The sequence below is a fragment of the Natator depressus genome, chromosome 21 (genome assembly GCF_965152275.1).
Source record: "Natator depressus isolate rNatDep1 chromosome 21, rNatDep2.hap1, whole genome shotgun sequence".
Lineage (NCBI taxonomy): Eukaryota > Metazoa > Chordata > Testudines > Cheloniidae > Natator > Natator depressus.
In genome coordinates, this window is record NC_134254.1 from 17,572,555 (window position 1) to 17,592,803 (window position 20,249).

The 20,249-nt window shown below is 43.8% G+C and overlaps 1 protein-coding gene across 1 annotated transcript in view; it reads right to left on the reverse strand.

Moving 5' to 3' along the window:
• Positions 1-1,564: 1,564 nt before the first annotated feature.
• TIMM17A (translocase of inner mitochondrial membrane 17A) overlaps positions 1,565-20,249 on the reverse strand; it is a 33,947-nt gene continuing 15,262 nt past the window's right edge. The window contains exons 3-6 of the mRNA XM_074936449.1: positions 17,258-17,321; positions 9,820-9,948; positions 8,198-8,308; positions 1,565-3,701 (exon numbers count right to left, since the gene is read on the reverse strand). Coding sequence (XP_074792550.1) covers positions 3,631-3,701; positions 8,198-8,308; positions 9,820-9,948; positions 17,258-17,321 — 375 coding nt within the window. The 3' untranslated portion in view covers positions 1,565-3,630. The remainder of the gene's footprint in view (positions 3,702-8,197; positions 8,309-9,819; positions 9,949-17,257; positions 17,322-20,249) is intronic.

Genomic DNA, 20,249 nt, shown 5'->3' on the forward strand with positions numbered 1-20,249 from the left:
GCAATGAGGAACTACTGTGGGGTCATCCTCTTGAAAGCCAGCACCAAGGTGCCTCAGACTGGCCCCCCTCCCTAGACTTTCAGCTGTGTGACACTCTCCAGGTGCTGCTGCTTGAGGGCCCGTATCTGTTCAGAGACGGGGGCTGCTGCTGAAGAACCTTTAGCCTTGATCCACTGGGGTTGCTCAAGGACATAAGTTAGAGCCAGGGTGCGTATATACATCACACACACACACATACCCAACCACAGGGCAGAATGGAGGTTGTAGGGATGTCTGAGCTAGGCATTTCCCTGCCTTAACATATTTAGAGTCTTAAATTTAACCTTAAATTGGAAACCTCCCTTTATAATTCTTGTTTCTGGGATAATTACACATCCCAAACATACCTAACTGTGCAGGATTGGATAACTTGCACCCAAGAGTTTGAAAGGAGCAAGGAGCAAATTTTTAACAGTGAGGATAGTTAAACATTGCAAGAAATTATTAGAAGATGTAGTGGATTTCCTATCGCTTGAAGTCTTTCATCAGGAATGGGCAACAATCCCCGCATCACACTCTTTCAGGAGCAGGGCTCATTTCTCCCACATTGCATATCATGGCTTCTCAAATGGGTTGTAGTGGTCAACTACGGTCTTAAAGTTACCCTTCTCTATTTTAAATCAAGATTGAATCTTTCTAAATGATAAACTCACTCAACCAGAAATTATAGGCCTGATGCAGAGATAACAGGGTGAAATTCTCTGGCCTTTGTATGCAGCAGGCCAGACTAAAAGATCGCCACGGTCCCTTCTAGCCTTAAAATCATGAATTCCTGTAAGGCTTTTTAAAAACAGTGATATATACTCTGCCTTAACTCCACTCAACAGTTTAGGATTGAGTTTCTTATTTTAATTATTAAATTGTTCATTGGTGGAATAGTAACCAAGAGACCCAAAGAGAATTCAACCATGGGATATAATTTCAGATTAGAAACATCAACCTTAAGTCAGTTTTATAAAATGTTAACTTTTAGAGCCCAAGTCATCTGGTGGCTGTGTCTCACTCCCACAGCACAGCTCACTCCACTTTCCTCCTCTCCCTGTTGAGTAGCTCTAGTCTAATGGATTTTCCGTTTGGTTGGGTTTATTTAGGAAGCGTTTAGGATGAAAGGTTATTTTTGGTCCTTCTTCATAGCTGGGAGTTTCTCCGTCAGCAGAGGTGGGTACATAAAATCTTCAGAGAACTCCTTAAGAACTGCCCTCTAACAATGGTGCTGAGGTCACAAGCTGCCCTTTGCAAAGGTGGCCATTACCCATCATTGTTCCCAATGGGAATGAAGCCATGCTGCCTCAGAAAGGATGGTGATACTCCACCACCTACGGTCAGGAGGCAGTGAGGAGCAGGTACATGAGGCGTTAACCATCTTTGCTATGGCCTCAGTCAGCAAAAAACTTCTCAATACTTTGGGAATAAGTTCTCAGTCCACCTTTAGTTTGTGTCTTGCTTTATCAAAAATAAATGTGTTTTGCACAACTGATAATCACAAAGCTCAGTTAAAGAGGAAGGAGATTTTAAAATGCAGAATATATCTTACACTCTACATACTTGGTATTTGCACTAACAATATTTATTATAAACTATTTTTTTTCCATTTTGTACATGAGCATCTTTAGATACAATGTAATTATCTGACAGTCTTTTTTCTATTTAAGCAAGCATGATCACTTACTAGTACCAATCCACAAAGAAAATATGGCTGACTAAACGCACTGTGCTTATTTGAGTAGAGCATTTGTTCCAATCCTTTTAAGTGACCCATTTCAAGGCTTAGGCTCACAAACAGGCAAGAAAGATTTAAAATATGCATTATGGACATTATGAATTTACATTGTCTTGCTCAAATGAGCTATAAGCTACAGCCGAACCTCACTAATTCCCATTAATGACAGAAAGAGACCCAGTGTGCAAGCTACTACATTTCAAACATTAGTAACTACAGTTCCAAAAACCAAGGATACTGCATCACAAAACTGAGTCTCTCATCCCCTGCAACACACAGATGCAGTGTCATTTTAATCATTTATTATGCTACTGCATACACTAGTATGGTAAAACAGTTTTGTAAAAACAATGAAGTCCTTGAAGTCTCATACTGTAACACACTACCATCACATCTTTGAGCAGTGGAGTAAGGCAAACATTTTTGAGCATTATAAAAGCATGCAAATCACTGAAGTTCTGCTTTAATTAATTCCTGGCCCATGTTCAAAAACAAGAAAAATATCTTCTTTCCAACTGCACCTGAGAAAATCAGTAACTTTTTATTAATGCAAATGACACTCTTTCATCAATACAGAACTTTCCTTCAGAAGTATTTTGAGCATTACACATTAGTGACAGGTTTCAGAGCAGCAGCCGTGTTAGTCTGTATCCGCAAAAAGAACAGGAGGACTTGTGGCACCTTAGAGACTAACCAATTTATTAGAGCATAAGCTTTCGTGAGCTTCAGCAACCAATGAAGTGAGCTGTAGCCCACGAAAGCTCACGCTCTAATAAACTGGTTAGTCTCTAAAGGTGCCACACATCCTCCAGTTCTTTTTGCACCAGTAACACTAAGAGTACGGTCAGGAATCAAGGCAGAGTAGCCCTGTAGGAAAGACAATTCTGGAACAGGCACCCTTTATAAGCAAGGTATTTTACTTACAATTGGGATTTAATTTTTGTGGAGAGAAATACTTTATGCAGCACAAAGGAGAGTTACAAAAATGTATTATTCTTCATTGGCTCAACACACAATATCCTCCCCAAAATTCACCTCAGGAGTGTTGATTGGAACGCATGTAGATGAATGAATTTTCTTAAAATAAACTGAAATGCTCAGTAATGTTACCTGGATGTGATACTGATTGTAAAGAGAGAGGATAAGTTCTATTGTTAATGGTTAAATAATGGTTAATACCTAAGGCTAAGATTTTGTCACGGATATTTTTAGTAAAAGTCACAGACAGGTCATGGGCAATAATGAAAAATTCACGGAAGCCCATGACCTGCCCCTGACTTTCACTAAAAATATCCATGACAAAATTGGGAGCCTGGGCACCTGTCCGAGCGGCCGGGGTTTCCATCAGTTCCCTGCAGCGGCCAGAAGCTCTGGGGGTTCCCCCTGCCGCTGCAGCAGTGGGGAGTGGTAGGGGTCCCCTGTGCTGCCTGCTGCGGCCGGGAGCAGCACGGGGCTCCTGCAGCTCCCTGCCTCCACGGGCGGCAGGGGACCCTGCAGCTCCCAGCCAGCACTAGCTGAAGTCATGGATTCCATGACTAAATCGCAGCCTTGTTAATACCACACTTCAGAGAAGTCTCAAAGGAAGTTCATTTCATTCCATATCCAAAGTAGTACAGCATCCTGTTTGGTCCTCATCTTAAGCATTAACGTGTTATGTCAGACATATCAACTTTACAACAATGGAATCCTATGATGAATAAATATATTTACGATCTTCTAAAAGTTCTCCTGTGCATCTTTACAATGAAAAAGTGCTAAGTGTCCTCTTGCCATAGTTTGCACAAAGAGGTCTACATTTCCAATGTAAGGTTTTAAAACATACTGTATCTTGGTTTTGTACATGTACAATATGAAACAGTAGAACAATGTAATCATTGATATTGCCTATAATCTCCAAATGCTGAGGGCTGCAACTGGGAGGGATCATCTGAAAATTGAGGGCCTGTTAAAGGGAAGAAAATAATTAATAAAGGCAAAAGAAAGATTAGTAGGACAGTGATTTATGACAAAATATTACGATACACTTTCAAAGTACTGTTTGTGTACATAAATCCTTTCTGAATTAGCAGGACCAAGAATAAAGAAGGCTTTCCTCGTACACAATCTCTTTCATTCAATGAAATCAGAGAGCTTTACCCACTAAAATAAAGCCTCACTCGTGCAAGGCCGGTTATGTGTTTTCAGCCCCATTTTACAGACAGGGGACATGCAGCATGGAGAGATGAAAGGAAAGATTTTCAGAATTACCTGCATAATTTAGGATCCTAAATCCCAATGACTTTCAATGGGATTTAGGCACTTTGTCCAATATCAGTTAGCCAGTGGAGCTGAATGAATACTACTATGGACCCCTGACTTCTAGGGCTTCTGACTACATGCACATGTTTTTATTATTTAGGCACATGCAGCATAAGACAAGTAAACAGGTAATACTCCCTCACTAATAACTTACACATGATTTACAAAACAATTCTGGATCAAAGAGGAAAATTTGTGATAATCTGGAGACACTAATAAGAATGTCACTGAACAAAAGCTGAAATACCGTGTCAGCAGGAATTAGTGTCTTAATGTAATATACCTGAAGGCCCATGTAAGTCACGACTTCATAGACTGCATGGAAATCGTGAAATTAGCTCCTCCCCACTGAGGCTGCAGCTGCTCACTACGGGTCAGCAGGCCTTGCCCCATCCTGGAGGAGGATGTGCGGGGGGTGGGCCAGTCCTATCCCAAGGAAGAAGGGGGGCAGCCTCACCACGTCGTGCAGCTGGTTCAGCCCAGCCCAGGGCAGGGATCGTGGCCCAGCTTTCTTTGTGCCCAGATTCAGCCCAGGACCCTGCAGCTGACAGAGGGGGTGGCACTGATAATGCAGTAATTAAGAGCTCCAGCCTGGCCCACCCCAGTGGTCCCAGGGGAAACTGTGTGCAGGAGCCACCCACCAACTGTAGCCAGTGTCAGTGCCACTTGGAACACAAGCAGGTGTGTGAGAGGGCTGACAGCAGCCAGGAGAATTAGGGTGCAGGGATGGATCCCAGTCTCATTCCTTACCAGCTGGAGCTACAGTGTCTCCCCTGGGCCTGGTTGCTGTGGGGCAGGCCGAGGCTCCTAAATAGCCACGTTTCCAGTGTTGCTCCCTCCAACAGAAAGCAGGAGATTGGCCTGGTCCAGAGCTGAGCGCAGGACAAGCTGGACCCAACTCCTACCCCAGGCTGGGCTGAACAGCACCATACGGTGAGGCACCCTCACCCTGCCCTCTTTCCCCACTCCCTAGGACAGGACCAGCCTGCTAATTCCCATGAGCAGCCGCAGCCTCAGCAGGGAGGTGGAAGCAGGGATGCTCACTTCTGCCTCCCTGCTACTAGAAAAGTCATTTGGCTGCCATGAATACCCCATGAAATACAAACATTTCTCCATGATGCTGCCATGATTTAAAAAAAAAAAATCTGTGATTTTCTCAGGGATTTATCTATACAACACTGTCTGTGCTCCCCCATAACAACAAGCTGGAGCAATTGTGTTTTATTTTTAGGTTGGCCTGTTACTTAGATCCAGTCTACACTGCATGTGCAACAGTGTTTTTGTACCCAGGCTGCAAAAGGTACCTATGACTTTGTTAGAACAAACACAGGTATGTCCATACATCATCTTTTTTTACAACAGCTACCACACTTTCGCCTGTTTATCTCAGTGCATTCTGGGAAAAATCTAGACAGCTATCCTAGACTGTCTCATTAGAAGACAGAGTGCTCAGAGGACATGCACAAAGAGTGGTACCAGCAAGACAGAGACCAGTGCACTCTAGGATGTCCTACTGCACAGAGAACTGGGAAGGAGGAAGATTGGCAAACCTAACTAAATACTACACAGACACAGATGGGAAGGTTCTGTCTACACTGCAAAACTTTACAACCTTGTTGTAGAAACACAACCATGCATCATCGTCGGAACTTCCAGGCACACCAGCCAGATATTAAACAGATCCAGGCCATGTTTACAGCCAGCTATGTAAATAACTGGTTACAAACTCAGTTAACCAGAGTCTCAGATTGTGTTTTATTTTAAAGAGATTGCAACTATAATCGTGAGAGACTAAGAAAACTTTACAGAGAGAAGATTTCAAGGTTAATAGTCCTTTCCCCAATACTTTTAGCATCATAACTGTTTATGAGTATTATCCCCATTCTACAGATGAGACAACTGAGGCAGACCGGTTAGAATCATAGACTTTAAGGTCAGAAGGGACCATTATCATTGTCTAGTCTGACCTCCTGCACAACACAGGCCACAGAATCTCACCCACCCACTCCTGTAACAAACCCCTAACCTATGTCTGAGCTACTGAAGTCCTCAAATCGTGGTTTAAAGACTTCAAGGTGCGGACAATCCTCCAGCAAGTGACCCATGCCCCACCATGCAGAAGAAGGCAAAAAAAACCCAGGGCCTCTGCCAATCTGCTCTGGAGGAAAATTCCTTCCTGACCCCAAATATGGCGATCAGCTAAACTCTGAGCATGTGGGCAAGACTCACCAGCCAGACACCCAGGAAAGAATTCTCTGTAGTAACTCAGATCCCACCCCATCTAACAACCCATCACAGGCCATTGGGCATATCTACTGTTAATAGTTGAAGATCAATTAATTGCCAAAATTAGGCTATCCCTCATATCATCCCTTCAATAAACTTATCAAGCTTAGTCTTGAAGCCAGATGTGTCTTTTGCCCCCACTTCCTTCCTTGGAAGGTTGTTCCAGAACTTCACTCCTCTGAAGGTTAGAAACCTTCATCTAATTTCAAGTCTAAACTTCCTGATGTCCAGTTTATATCTATTTTATAGCCATCAGGTTAACTGATTTGACCCAGTAAGTCGGAGGAAGAAATGAGAACAGACTTCTAGTCCAGCTGCTATAAACACTACACTGTCCTTCCTCTGAAAATTATTCAAATACAAGAACACAGGCCAAATGTATCTAGGAATGCTATATTCCTAATTATGAGGTGGCAGAGACCAAGTGTAAAGTAGGTGGCCTGGAATATCATGCAAATGTCGGAATATAATCAGGGAAAGTGGTTCTCCACAGTCACCGAAACAAGAGATTTGGGGTCCTCACATTACATTCCCAAACTTGAACTTAAAATGGTTGTTTCTAGCTCCCTTCCAGTAGAAAAGAACCTTTAGAACACGAACTGTTGTCTATGTTAGTCTGCAGCCAAACAGGAAAAGCTGCCCAAATTAATCTCATTTGTGTTTTGATACTGCATGTTAATTGTCAGGGACAACGATCCTTCATATTCTTGGAAATGCACACATCTTATTAACTAAACAACACTTACACTTCGTACCAGCATAGGTGTGCTATTTGGGCCTGAGGCAGCAAAAATGGACGGGGACACCTGCCACATGCCGCTGCAATTTACTCTTTGAATTAATACCTGATTCCTTCTCCTCCCTTTGGAGCACCAGAACTGATCTACATCCTTCCTAGAATCCAACATTACAACTGTGCCTTCAAACCCTCAATGCCGACCATGTCCCGACATAAAGTTAGCTCCCTCCTGAGCTTGGATGGATACTTCTCTACTCCCCACCCCTCATACAGCATTTGGAAAAAGTTTTTAATTCATGCTACTGTGCTGTCCTGCTTGCGTTACTAGTTCCACTGGTCTGCTAGAGTGTGACAAGTTGGCTCTCTGCCACATAGCAATTCCTCCCAGAAACTGGCAGAGAGGGGACTCCCTGCAATACAAGCAGACTATGCAAGGGCAGCACAATAGTAAGGACTAAAACCACTTTCCCAATTTGTGCCCTCAAGAATGAATGCGGATTTGCCAAAGTTTTACTACAAGGTCTGCACAACTACTGAACGGTTATTCTCACCCATGAACACGTGGCAGTGGTTTAGGTACGCCATATAACCAAATACAGGGATTGTTCTGCAGCTTCACCACATCACATTCCTGTCTACCACATTAATCTGCATTTCTTGTATAGTCAAGGACCTGATGAAACTGACCAATGACATCATAGAAGAGACTATTATCTGGAGGGCAAAAGCCATTCTCATGGACATTTGCGACAAAATTTACTTATGTACTGAGATCCGTTCTGCTGACCTGCCTGTGTGTGAATTAACGTGGAAGACGAGAAGGGGACAAAAAGGTACAAATGTGATAAGGTTGGAGGAAGGGGTCTAACAGAAATTCACTTCTACAGTACCTATTACATATTTTTTTAAAAATCTGCATAACTGAACTATACATTGGGAAGACAAATATAGAATGAAGAAATACAGAATCCTAGAAAATGAACCTGGTATTTCAATACTTGAAAAAGGAATCTGGCCATTTCATTTCCCACAAACTGTTGTATTTGAGTGTTAGTATTCTGAAAAAGCATTATAAACATTTTGAGGTACTGTAATCTGAAGTGTAGAACACATACCATTTGGAAATTGTGCGGAGGCAAATCTGGTTAATAGGATACCAGCTCCTTCAATTAAAGCTAGAAGTATTCCTCCCATAGCAGCTGACCCAACCATGGCAACTGGTCCATCTAAAATGTCGGAATACAAAACAGATTACTTTGCCAATCCTTTACAAAACAGGGTTTTGAAATGTATACATCACTTTTAATACAATTACCACCACTGCAGTGATCAGACTGTGAAGTAGACTTGTCAGCCATTAACATTACAAATAAAGATATAATTACCACACATACCTGTCCCTGATTAAACAAGATAGTACTGGTACTGTTTAAGAGTACAGTCATTTTACTTTGCCTTTCTCTAGCACCTTTCATCCACAGACTTCAAAATACTTCACAATGCCCTAGTGAGCTAGGTGCTGTTTATTATTTGCATTGCAGTAGTGCCTAAAGGCCCTAGTCATGGACCTGGACTCCATTGTGCAAGGTGCTGTAGTGTTGTTATCCTCATTTTACAAAGGGAGAAATTAAGGCAAAGAAAAGATATTTTGCCCAAAGTTTCACAGATGATCAGTGGCAAATCTTGACTCCTAGTTCTGTGCTTTAATCACTACACAATGCTTCCTCACAGTATTGGCAGAGGCCAATCAAAAAACTCAAGCACATGCTTAAGTCCATTCCTTTTCACAAAAGTGTCTAGTCTCCAGATTCTGTGCTGCAGTTAATAGATGAGAGTCCACGCTCTCATTCGTGGACATATTTAACTCAACTATTATCTAGATTAAAGATAATTTTTACCATTAAGAAATATTAGACTATTTAGAATATTGGTATTTATAAAAACAAATGTACTTACTATACGTAAAATAATACTATCCATGCTTAATTTGTCATCCACAAAATTAGATCTTCAATGTCCATTAAGACCCACAAAAAACCCTTTCAACATTAATACACTCCACAAAACATTGCTGAGAAGGTCTAACTGCCCTACTTCCAATTTTTACACATGGAAGAATTCAGGAGAGCATTAAGAACATGTTTAGGTCCCATGAACTTTTGAGAATACTTCCTGAATTGGGCCTAAATGGTGTATTGCAACTTTAAAAGTAAACTCTAATCCACCATGTTAAAAGATCTTTAAATAACTGTTTTGAATGTATTATGCCACTATTGATAAAACAGTCAAGACAATTACAACATACTATATTCTTAAAAATAGAAAACAAAAAGGGTTAATATTGCTTTTTAAGTATACGGGATTCCAAAGTTTCATAAAAGATAAATTAAGTTCTTTTTGATTATCACTAAAATGTCTAGTGGCACCTTAAAGACTAACAGATTTATCTGAGCATAAGCTTTCATGGGTAAAGACCTGACCTCTTCAGATGCATGGAGATGCACTTCTCCATGCATCTGAAGAAGTGAGGTTTTTATCCACGAAAGCTTATGCTCAAATAAATCTGTTAGTCTTTAAGGTGCCATGGGACTCCTTGTTGTTTTTGTGGATTCTGACTAACACAGCTACATCCTGATACTTGACACTAAAATCTCTGACGGACACAAAAATTTGTTATTTACAGTTTCAAATATAAGGGCTTTTCAATACCCATTGTCCCCAGAGTGCAATTCCTTACTTCTTGAGGCTAATATGGCTCCAGTTAAGGCACCACTTGTGATTGAGTTCCATGGATCTTCTTTACCCCTCATTTTCACCATACTACAGTCAATCATGGAAAAGAGACCACCCCAGACTGCAAAGCTACCTGTTTGGGAAAAAAAAACATTTTTTAAAAGCACACTAACCAAAGTTATACCCCAGCCACATTATAAAGTTTTGTGTTGCAGTATTTTAGGAAGCTTACTTTTGAGCCTTAAAATATACCCAAACTCTCAAAAACTAGATTAAAACTTTACATAAACAAATTCAGGAAATATCCTTACTCACCCAATAAAGTGGGCAATAATATTTACTGTTTTGCACTAGCTAACAAAATGCCTCCCAAATATCAGTGATTGTACAGGAGTTTCCATCCTACTAATGCTGGCTTAATGATCAGAGGATCTTTAGTATTTAACTATAAATTTAAGAGTTTAAAGGTTTTTCTTCTTCTGCCAATGGAACCATCATAGAAGTGTAGGACTGGAAGGGATCTCAAGAGGTCTTCTAGTCCAATCCCCTGCACTCAAGTCACGGGTAAGTATTATCTATACCAGTGGTCATCAACCGGTCGATCCTAGAGGATCTCCCAGTTGATTGCGATGTCTGGCAGTGCAGCATGGCTGCCGCTAAGGCAGACTCCCTGCCTATCCCGGCCCCACGCCACTCCCAGAAGCGACCAGTGCAGCCCTGCGGCCCCAGGGGGGACAGAGGTCTCTCTCTGCATGCTGTGCCTACCTGCAAGCACCACCCCAACAGCTCCCATTGGCCGGGAGAGCTGTGGGGGGCTGTGCTTGCAGAGAAGGGCATCGTGCAGGGGCACACTGGCCCCTTCCAGGAACAGTGTGGGGCTGGGGTAGGCAGGGAGCCTGCCTTAGCCTTGCTGTGCTCGCTGCCGAATGGGAGCCACCAGAGTTAAGTGGTGCCCGGCGGTAGGCCGCACCCCAAATCCCATCCCTGAGCCACCTCCCGGAGACAGCACTCCGTACCCCTTCCTGCACCCCCACACTCTGCCCCAGCCCCCTCCTGCACCCAAACTCCCTCCTAGAGCTTGTACCCCTCACTCCCTCCTGCACCCCAACCCCCTGCCCCAGGCTCAGGCCAGAGCCCCCTCCCACACAACGAACTCCTCGACCCCAGTCCAGAGCCTGCACCCCAACCCCAACCCCTGCCCCATGACATGGAGTGAGGGTGGGGGAAAGCGAGCAAGCAACGGGGCGGGGGGGAGATGCCTCGGGGAAGGGGCAGGGTAGATCCTGGGTTGCCCTTAGATTCAAAAAGTGATCTTGGGCGTAAAAAGGTTGGAGACCACTAACCTAGACCATCCCTGACAGGTATTAGTCTAGCCTGCTCTTAAAAATCTCCAATGACAGAGATTCCATAGCCTTCCTAGACAATTTATTCCAGTGCTGACAGTTAGGAAGTTTTTCCTAATGTCCAACTTAAACCACCCTTGCTGCTTCTTGTCCTATCCTCAGAGGTTAAAGAGAACAAATTTTTCTCCCTCCTCCTTGTAACAAACTTTTATGTACTTGAAAGCTGTTATCATTGCCCCCCCCCGTCTTGATGGCTGTTTCAGTCCAGGATTTAGTCAAAATGAAGCTTTAACAACTCTATCACCCTTAAAGGTGATTGGGAAATAAGGAATACATGAAGTTATATTCTTTGTCTCGCTGTTGCTATTCTGATAGCAAGTTGTATGTTCTGGGTAATTTTATTTCAAGAAAGAAAAAGGAAGGAATATTGACTAGACCGAGCAAGAGGGAAAAATTGAAAGAGGAAAATGCATTGGTGGCAGCAGACTCCTTGAAGAGCACAGAAATTGGTATTGCTGGCTGGAGAAGCTATTGTTGCTGTTCATCGTGCCCCTCTTAAAATAGAGGACTTACATCTCCTGTTTTTATTTGCTGGAGTTATGCTTTTACAAGCATGAAAGCACTTTAAAATAAAGAGGATTGCAAGAAAATTTACTTGGTGAGAAGTGCATCTTACCATCTATGAACTAGATTTTTGTTAAAAAAAATTTATTTTTTTTTAAATGACAAAAACATTATTGAAATAAGATACTAAACTGTCCTACAGCATTTGTTTATGAGTTATGATTTTTATGTATTAGCAGGAGTGCTGTAAGCAAGACATGAGAAGTAATTCTTCTGCTCTACTCTGCGCTGATGAGGCCTCAACTGGAGTATTGTGTCCAGTTCTGGGTGCCACATTTCAGGAATGATGTGGACAAATTAGAGAAAGTCCAGAGAACATCAACAAAAATGATTAAAGATCTAGAAAATATGACCTTTGAGGGAAGATTTGAAAAAATTGGATTTGTTTGGTCTGGAGAAGAGAAGACGGGGGGGGGGGGGGGTACAAGCTGTCCACTGAGACCTCTGACTCCTTTTAAAAAACAACATACTGTAGGTCAGATAACCAGTTAGGGGTAGATCCAAAAAGAGGATTCAGGCTCAGCATTGCAGTGCCTAACTTCAGGTGCCCTGACACTTAGTGGAATCCGTAGCCCCAAGTTAGGTGCCCAGGCTCCCTATACAATGCATGTGGAGAGTTAGGCACCTAAGAAGTGGATTTACAAAAGCCAACGAACTGAGTGGGGAGCCGCCTAAAATAGCCAATAGGAAATCAGAGAAATGTAAAGCTAGAAGGGACTCATCTAGTCCAGCCTCCAAGGTGAGGCAGGACCAAGTAAACTTAGATCATCCCTGACAGGGGTTTGCCTAATCTGTTCTTCAAAACCTCGCTTGGAAGCCTGGTCCAGTGCTTAGCTAGCCTTGTCGTTAGAAAGTTTTTCCCTAATATTTAACCTAATTCTCCCTTGCTGCAGATTAACATCATTACTTCTTGTCCTACCTCCAGAGGCCATGGAGAAGTGATCACTGTCTTCTTTATAACAGCCCTTAACACATGTGAAGACTTACCAGGTTCTTCTTGGGTCTTCTTTTCTCAAGAATAAACATACCCAATTTTTTTTAACCTTTCCTCACAGGTCCAGTTTTCTAAATCTTTTATCATGTTTGTTGCTTTCTTCTGGATTCTCTTCAACTTATCCATATCTTTTGTAAAGTGTGGCAGCCAGAACCAGCACACAGTATTCCAGCTGAGGCCTCGCCAGGGCTAAATATAGCAGGACAATTATCTCCTGTGTCTTACATACAACACTCTTGTTAATAACACACCAGAATAACAAATCGTTTTTTTTTTTTTTTTTTTTTGCTGATACAGACTAACACAGCTACCACTGAAACTTCACAACTGCATCTCAAGGCTGACTCATATTCAATTTATGATAGACTATAACCCTCAGATCCTTTTCAGCAGTATGACCACCTAGTCAGTTATTTCCCATTTTGTAGTGTAGTACTTTGTATCATAGAATATCAGGGTTGGAAGGGACCTCAGGAGGTCATCTAGTCCAACCCCCTGCTCAAAGCAGGACCAATCCCCAACTACATCATCTTAGACAGGGCTTTGTCAAGCCTGACCTTAAAAACCTCTAAGGAAGGAGATTCCACCACCTCCCTAGGTAACCCATTCCAGTGCTTCACCACCCTCCTAGTGAAGAAGTTTTTCCTAATATCCAACCTAAACCTCCCCCACTGCAACTTGAGACCATTACTCCTTGTTCTGTCATCTGCTACCACTGAGAACAGGCTAGATCCATCCTTTTTGGAACCCCCTTTCAGGTAGTTGAAAGCAGCTATCAAATCCCCCCTCATTCTTTTCTTCTGCAGACTAAATAATCCCAGTTCCTTCAGCCTCTCCTCATAAGTCATGTGCTCCAGTCCCCTAATCATTTTTGTTGCCCTCCGCTGGACGCTTTCCAACTTTTCCACATCCTTCTTGTAGTGTGGGGCCCAAAACTGGACACAGTACTCCAGATGAGGTCTCAGCAATGCTGAACAGAGGGGAATGATCACATCCCTCGATCTGATGGCAATGCCCCGACTTATACATCCCAAAATGCCATTAGCCTTCTTGGCAACAAGGGCACACTGTTGACTCATATCCAGCTTCTCATCCACTGTAACCCCTAGGTCCTTTTCTGCAGAACTGCTGCCTAGTCGCTCGGTCCCTAGTCTGTAGCAGTGCATGGGATTATTCCGTCCTAAGTGCAGGACTCTGAACTTCATCAGATTTCTTTTGGCCCAATCCTCTAATTTGACTAGGTCCCTCTGTGTCCTATCCCTACCCTCCAGCGTATCTACCACTCCTCCCACTTTAGTGTCATCTCCAAAATTGTGAGGGTGCAATCCATGCCATCCTCCAGATCATTAATGAAGATATTGAATAAAACCAGCCCCAGGCCTGACCCTTGGGCACTCAACTTGATACCGGCTGCCAACTAGACATGGACCCATTGATCACTACCCGATGAGCCCAATGATCTAGCCAGCTTTCTATCCACCTGATAGTCCATTCATCCAGCCCATACTTCTTTAACTTGCTGGCAAGAATACTGTGGGAGACCATATCAAAAGCTTTGCTAAAGTCAAGGAATAACATGTCCACTGCTTTCTCCTCATCCACAGAGCTAGTTATCTCATCATAGAGGGCAATTAGGTTAGTCAGGCATGACTTGCCCTTGGTTAATCCATGCTGACTGTTCCTGATCACTTTCCTCTCCTCTAAGTGCTTCAGAATTGATTCCTTGAGGACCTGCTCCATGATTTTTCCAGGGACTGAGGTGAGGCTGACTGGCCTATAGTTCCACAGATCCTCCTCCCTTTTTTAAAGATGGGCACTACATTAGCCTTTTTCCAGTCATCCGGGACCTCCCCCAATCGCCATGAGTTTTCAAAGATAATGGCCAATGGCTCTGTAATCACATCAGCCAACTCCTTTAGCACTCTCGGATGCAGCACATCCAGCCCCATGGACTTGTGCTCGTCCAGCCTTTCTAAATAGTCCTGAACCACTTCTTTCTCCACAGAGGGCTGGTCACCTCCTCCCCATACTGTGCTGCCCAGTGCAGTAGTCTGTGAGGTGATCTTGTTCGTGAAGACAAAGGCAAAAAAAAGCATTGAGTACTTCAGCTTTTTCCACATCCTCTGTCACTAAGTTGCCTCCCCCATTCAGTAAGGGGCCCACACTTTCCTTGACCACCTTCTTGTTGATAACATACCTGAAGAAACCCTTCTTGTTACTCTGAACATCCCTTGCTAGTTGCATCTCCAAGTGTGATTTGGCCTTCCTGATTTCGCTCCTGCATGCCTGCGCAATATTTTTATACTCCTCCCTGGTCATTTGTCCAATCTCCCACTTCTTGTAAGCTTCTTTTTTGTGTTTAAGATCAGCAAGGATTTCACTATTAAGCCAAGCTGAGGGAGTCAAAGTCTGCTTTTCTGAAGTCCAGGGTCCGTATTCTGCTACTCTCCTGTCTGTACCTGTCTTTATTGACTTTCACCTTGCTGATTTGAGACTAGTTTTCTAATTTGTCAAGGTAATTTTGAATTCTAATCATGTTCTCCAAAGTGCTAGCAACTTCTCCCAGCTTGGTGTCATACACAAATTTTATAAGCATCCTCTCCACTCCATTTCCAAGTCAGTAATGAATGGCAAGGAAGGGCGTGGCATAAGCCCTGCCCTTTAAAGGGACTTAGGCGCCTAACTTCAGGCCAGAAGAAGAGATTCACAGCCATGAACCCTCTCCTGGAGTTAGGCACCAAAGCTAGGTCAGTCCTTTCTAGCCAAGAGCAGGAGGCAGCAGCTATCGCCTCATTCCCTATTGATCTGTGGTCAGTGCATGCACCCAAGCTGCAGGAGACCCAGGTTCAAATTCCCAGAGAGGAGCAGGGTCTTGAAGTTCAGTCTCTCACTTCCCAAGCGAGTGCCCTAATCACTGGCTGTGGGGTATCCTGGGATAGGTTTCACTCTCTGGTTCCTGTTAAAGCTGGTCAACTTTGTATAAAATAACTAAATATTCATTGGAATAGGGACTTCAACCTCACTCTCACATACCTTAGAGGAGTTCCCTAATCACTGGGCCCTAGAGTCACTCTCACTTTCTCTCTGGCCCAATCCACTAGACCAGGGTCTCCAAACTTTTTGAATCGTGCACCCCCAGGGCCAGCTCTAGGGAAGCAAAAAAAAAAGAGAGAGAGCGCTGCTGCCGACGGGCTGCCGAGGACGGAGCGGGGAGAACCGAGCTGCCGCCGGTGCTCCTCCTGCTGCGCACCCCCAGGGATGGTCTTGAGCACCCCACTTGGAAGACCACTGCACTAGACATGCTTTAAGGTGGCCTTTGAGCACTCTTACTGGATCGGGCCCCACAGGCAGGGTAAGTGGGCAAACACCTAGTTTGGAAATCTCACAGGGGCTTAGGTGTGAACTAGGTGTCAGGTGAATGTGCACATTACCAGCAGAAATGTAGGCACCTGAAGGGTTAGATGGCAACTGAGTGGGAGTATTGAGGGTCTAAATTTTGACTTAAGTGCCTCAAGTGGCAGTTAGGTGCTTTTGTAGATCTAGTCCAGGGGCAGGCAAACTTTTTGGCCTGAGGGCCACATCGGGTTTCCAAAATTGTATGGAGGGCTGGTTAGGGAAGGCTGTCTCTCCCCAAACAGCCAGGCATGGCCTGGCCCCCACCTCCTATCCGACCCCCCCACTTCTCGCCCCCTGACGGCTTCCCCAAGACTCCTGCCCCATCCACCCCCCCAGTCCCCTAACAGCTTCCCCGGGACTCCTACCCCATCCACCACCCCCTTTTCCCTGTCCCCTGACCACCCCTGAACCTCCCACCCCTGACTGCCCCCGCATCCAACCCCCACTCTCATTCCTGACTTGCCCCCTGGGACTCCTGCCCCATCCAACCACCCCTTCTCACTGTCCCGACCACCCCCGGATCCCCCACCCCTGACTGCCCCCTGCCGCCCCATCCAACCCCCCTCTCCTTCCTGACTGCCCCCCCAGGACCCCTGACCCATCCAACCCTCCTGTTCCCTGCCCTCTGACTGCCCCGACCCCTATCCACACCCTCGCCCCCTGACCACCACCCCCAACTCCCCTGCCCTCTATCCAACCCCCCCGCCCCCTTACCGCGCTGCCTGGAGCGCCGGTGGCTGGCAGCACTACAGCCGCGCAGCCCAGAGCACCGGGTCAGGCCACAGCTCTGCAACTGCGCTGCTCGGCCACCCAGAGCATTGTGCCAGCAGCGCAGCGTGCTGAGGCTGCAGGGGTCAGGGGACAGCAGGGGAGGGTCTGGGGGCGAGCCTCCTGGGCCAGGAGCTCAGGAGCCGGACAGGAGGGTCCCGCGGGCCATAGTTTGCCCACCTCTGATCTAAGTCCTTAGAGGTGAAAAGTTCTGAATCCCATCCAAATCCCCTGAGCTATTCAGTTCCCTTGAAGTTCTCTTTTAAAACTGGAAAAAGGCTTAAGAATACAGGCTTAAGTGTACAGACTGCAATTACCTCCTAAGAGTGGTGCTCTGGTTTTAATAGCTGTCAAACTTCCCCGCAGCCGGTGGTTTACACCCTAAAATAAACCGAAGACAACAATCAGAATGAAACAAAACTAAACATATTTAAGTTTTACAGCTAATTAAATTGCACCCTTTCAGACCCAGTTATAGTTATTACTAAGCATCTGGAAGTTCTTTCATTATAAATCTGTTTTTCTCAGGAATTTATAAAAACAGCCATTTCATACTGTATTATACATAAACTGATAAAGTGGAATTGTTTTTAATCCATATAGTTATCAATGCTTTCTGACATTTTTATTTTCAGTTAATATTTAGTATGTAATTATAACACCTGTAAACTACACAAATCAGTTATTTATAATTTTCTGTGATGATGTAAAGTCTAATTGCTGGACCACTTATATTTTCTTTACTTTTTTTTTTTTTTTTTTAAACCAAGACACTAAGGGCTTGGCTACACTTGTGAGTTAGAGCACATTAAAGTGGCCCTAGGTGCCCTAGCTCACTCCCCGTCCACACTGGCAAGGCGCGTAGAGCGCTCTGACTCCACAGCTAGAGCGCTCCTCGTACTCCACCTCAGCAAGAAGATTAATGTTTGTTGTGTAGTGGCTGAAACGCCTGGGCATCAGTGTGAACGAGGTGTTGCATTACTGCTCTCTGATCAGCCTCCGGAAACGTCCCATAATCCCCTTAAGTCACGTGGTCACTCTTCTCATTGTTTTGAACTTGCCTAGGAATGCAGATATGCCCTTTGAAAGCTCCGTTTCTGACAGCCAGCACCAAGACAAAGCAAGCCGTTCCTGTGGAATGCTGTGCGAGAGAGAGAGAGGCGGGGAGGAGGGGGGGCCTGCTGCTATCTGAATTTACAAGAAAGCAGACTGACGTGCTTTCAGCCCCCCAAAAACCCACTCTCTCTCCCCCCACATACACACAACACACTCCCCCCACCCCCAATTTAAAAAGCATGTTGCAGTCAATTGCATGCTGGGATAGCTGCCCATAATGCACCGCTCCCAAGTGCAGCAAATGTGGCCACACCAGTGCACTTGAAGCTGTCAGTGTGGACAGACTGCAGCGCTTTCCCTACTGTGCTCTACGAAGGCTGGTTTAACTCAAAGCGCTCTACATCTGCAAGTGTAGCCATACCCTAAGTAATGTTTTTACCACATAAAAAACAAACATTACACGATAGTATTTTACATTTATATACAGTAGAACCTCAGAGGTACAAACACCAGAGTTACGAACTGATCATTTAACTACACTCCTCATTTGGAATTGGAAGTACACAATCAGACAGCAGCAGAGACAAGACCAAAAAAAAAAAAAAAAAAGGAAATAGTGTTAAATGTACTCTACAAAAAATAAAAATAAAGGGAAAGCAGTATTTTTCTTCTGCAGAGTAAAGTTTCAAAGCTATATTAAGTCAATGTTCAGTAATAAACTTTTGAAAGAACCATAATGTTCAGTGTTACAACCATTTCAGAGTTATGAACAACCTCTATTCCCGAGGTGTTCATAACTCTGAGGTTCTACTGTCATTCCTTTTCTCCTGAATCATCCCAAATTGCTTCACAAAGTATATACGCAGAAAACCAATTAAATTCAGAGTGGAAGCATGTCAACAGATAACTGCCACACAACATAATGCACACAAGTGAACAGAGGAAATTTCATCCACGTATGCTAGGGAAACCAACTTTTAGGGGAGACTGCCATGGGAACAGTAAAGGAAAACTGTTATTACACTTCTGTCTGAAAATATATTATCTATTAGTGTTACAAGTAACTCCCAAGATTGCTATACTAGAAAGAGATTAGTGAAAATATTTCATTTTTCAGTTTTACTTTGTATATTTTTACAGCAATTTTTCTATAGTTAGTTTTACTATTTCTCCTACAGAATTTTTGTTTCTCCTGTATAATAAGTTTTCCTCATTTCTGTGTCTTTCACACAGCAACAATGAAGAGAAAAATATTTTTTAAAACATGAAAATATGGTTTTATCCCCTAATTTAATAGAACTGAAAAAGTGTAGCAAATGAAACTACGTTAAACTCTTAAAAAAAAAAATCTAGAGGGATTTTTCAGATGATGGTGTCACTTTCGCATCCGCACAGAACAGAGAGGAATTCAACTTTTAAGATCAATAACCTTTCCAGAATGGAGAGAGGTAAATAACGGTATCCTCGAGGGATCCGTACTGGCACCAGTGCTGTCCAACATCTTTATAAATGATCTGGAAAATGAGGGAAACAGTGAGGTGGCAAAATTTGCAGATGATACAAAATTACTTAGGATAGTTAAGTCCAAGGCAGACTGAAAAGAGCTAAAAAGAGATCTCACAAAACTGAGTGACTGGGCAACAAAATGGCAGATGAAATTCAGTGTTGATAAATGCAAAGTAATGCACATTGGAAAACATAATCCCAACTATACATACAAAATGATGGGGTCTAAATTAGCTGTTACCACTCAAGAAAGATCTTGGAGTCATTCTGAATATAACAGTGACACCCTTGTGGATCTTAAACACAAAAAAGAAGCTTACAAGAAGTGGAAGATTGGACAAATGACCAGGAAAGAGTATAAAAATATTGCTCAGGCATGCAGGAGCGAAATCAGGAAGGCCAAATCACACTTGGAGATGCAACTAGCAAGGGATGTTCAGAGTAACAAGAAGGGTTTCTTCAGCTATGTTACCAACAAGAAGGTGGTCAAGGAAAGTGTGGGCCCCTTACTGAATGAGGGAGGCAACCTAGTGACAGAGGATGTGGAAAAAGCTGAAGTACTCAATGCTTTTTTTGCCTTTGTCTTCACAAACAAGGTCAGCTCACAGACTACTGCACTGGGCAGCACAGTATGGGGAGGAGGTGACCAGCCCCCTGTGGAAAAAGAAGTGGTTCGGGACTATTTAGAAAAGCTGGACGAGCACAAGTCCATGGGGCCGGAAGTCCTGCACCCGAGGGTGCTAAAGG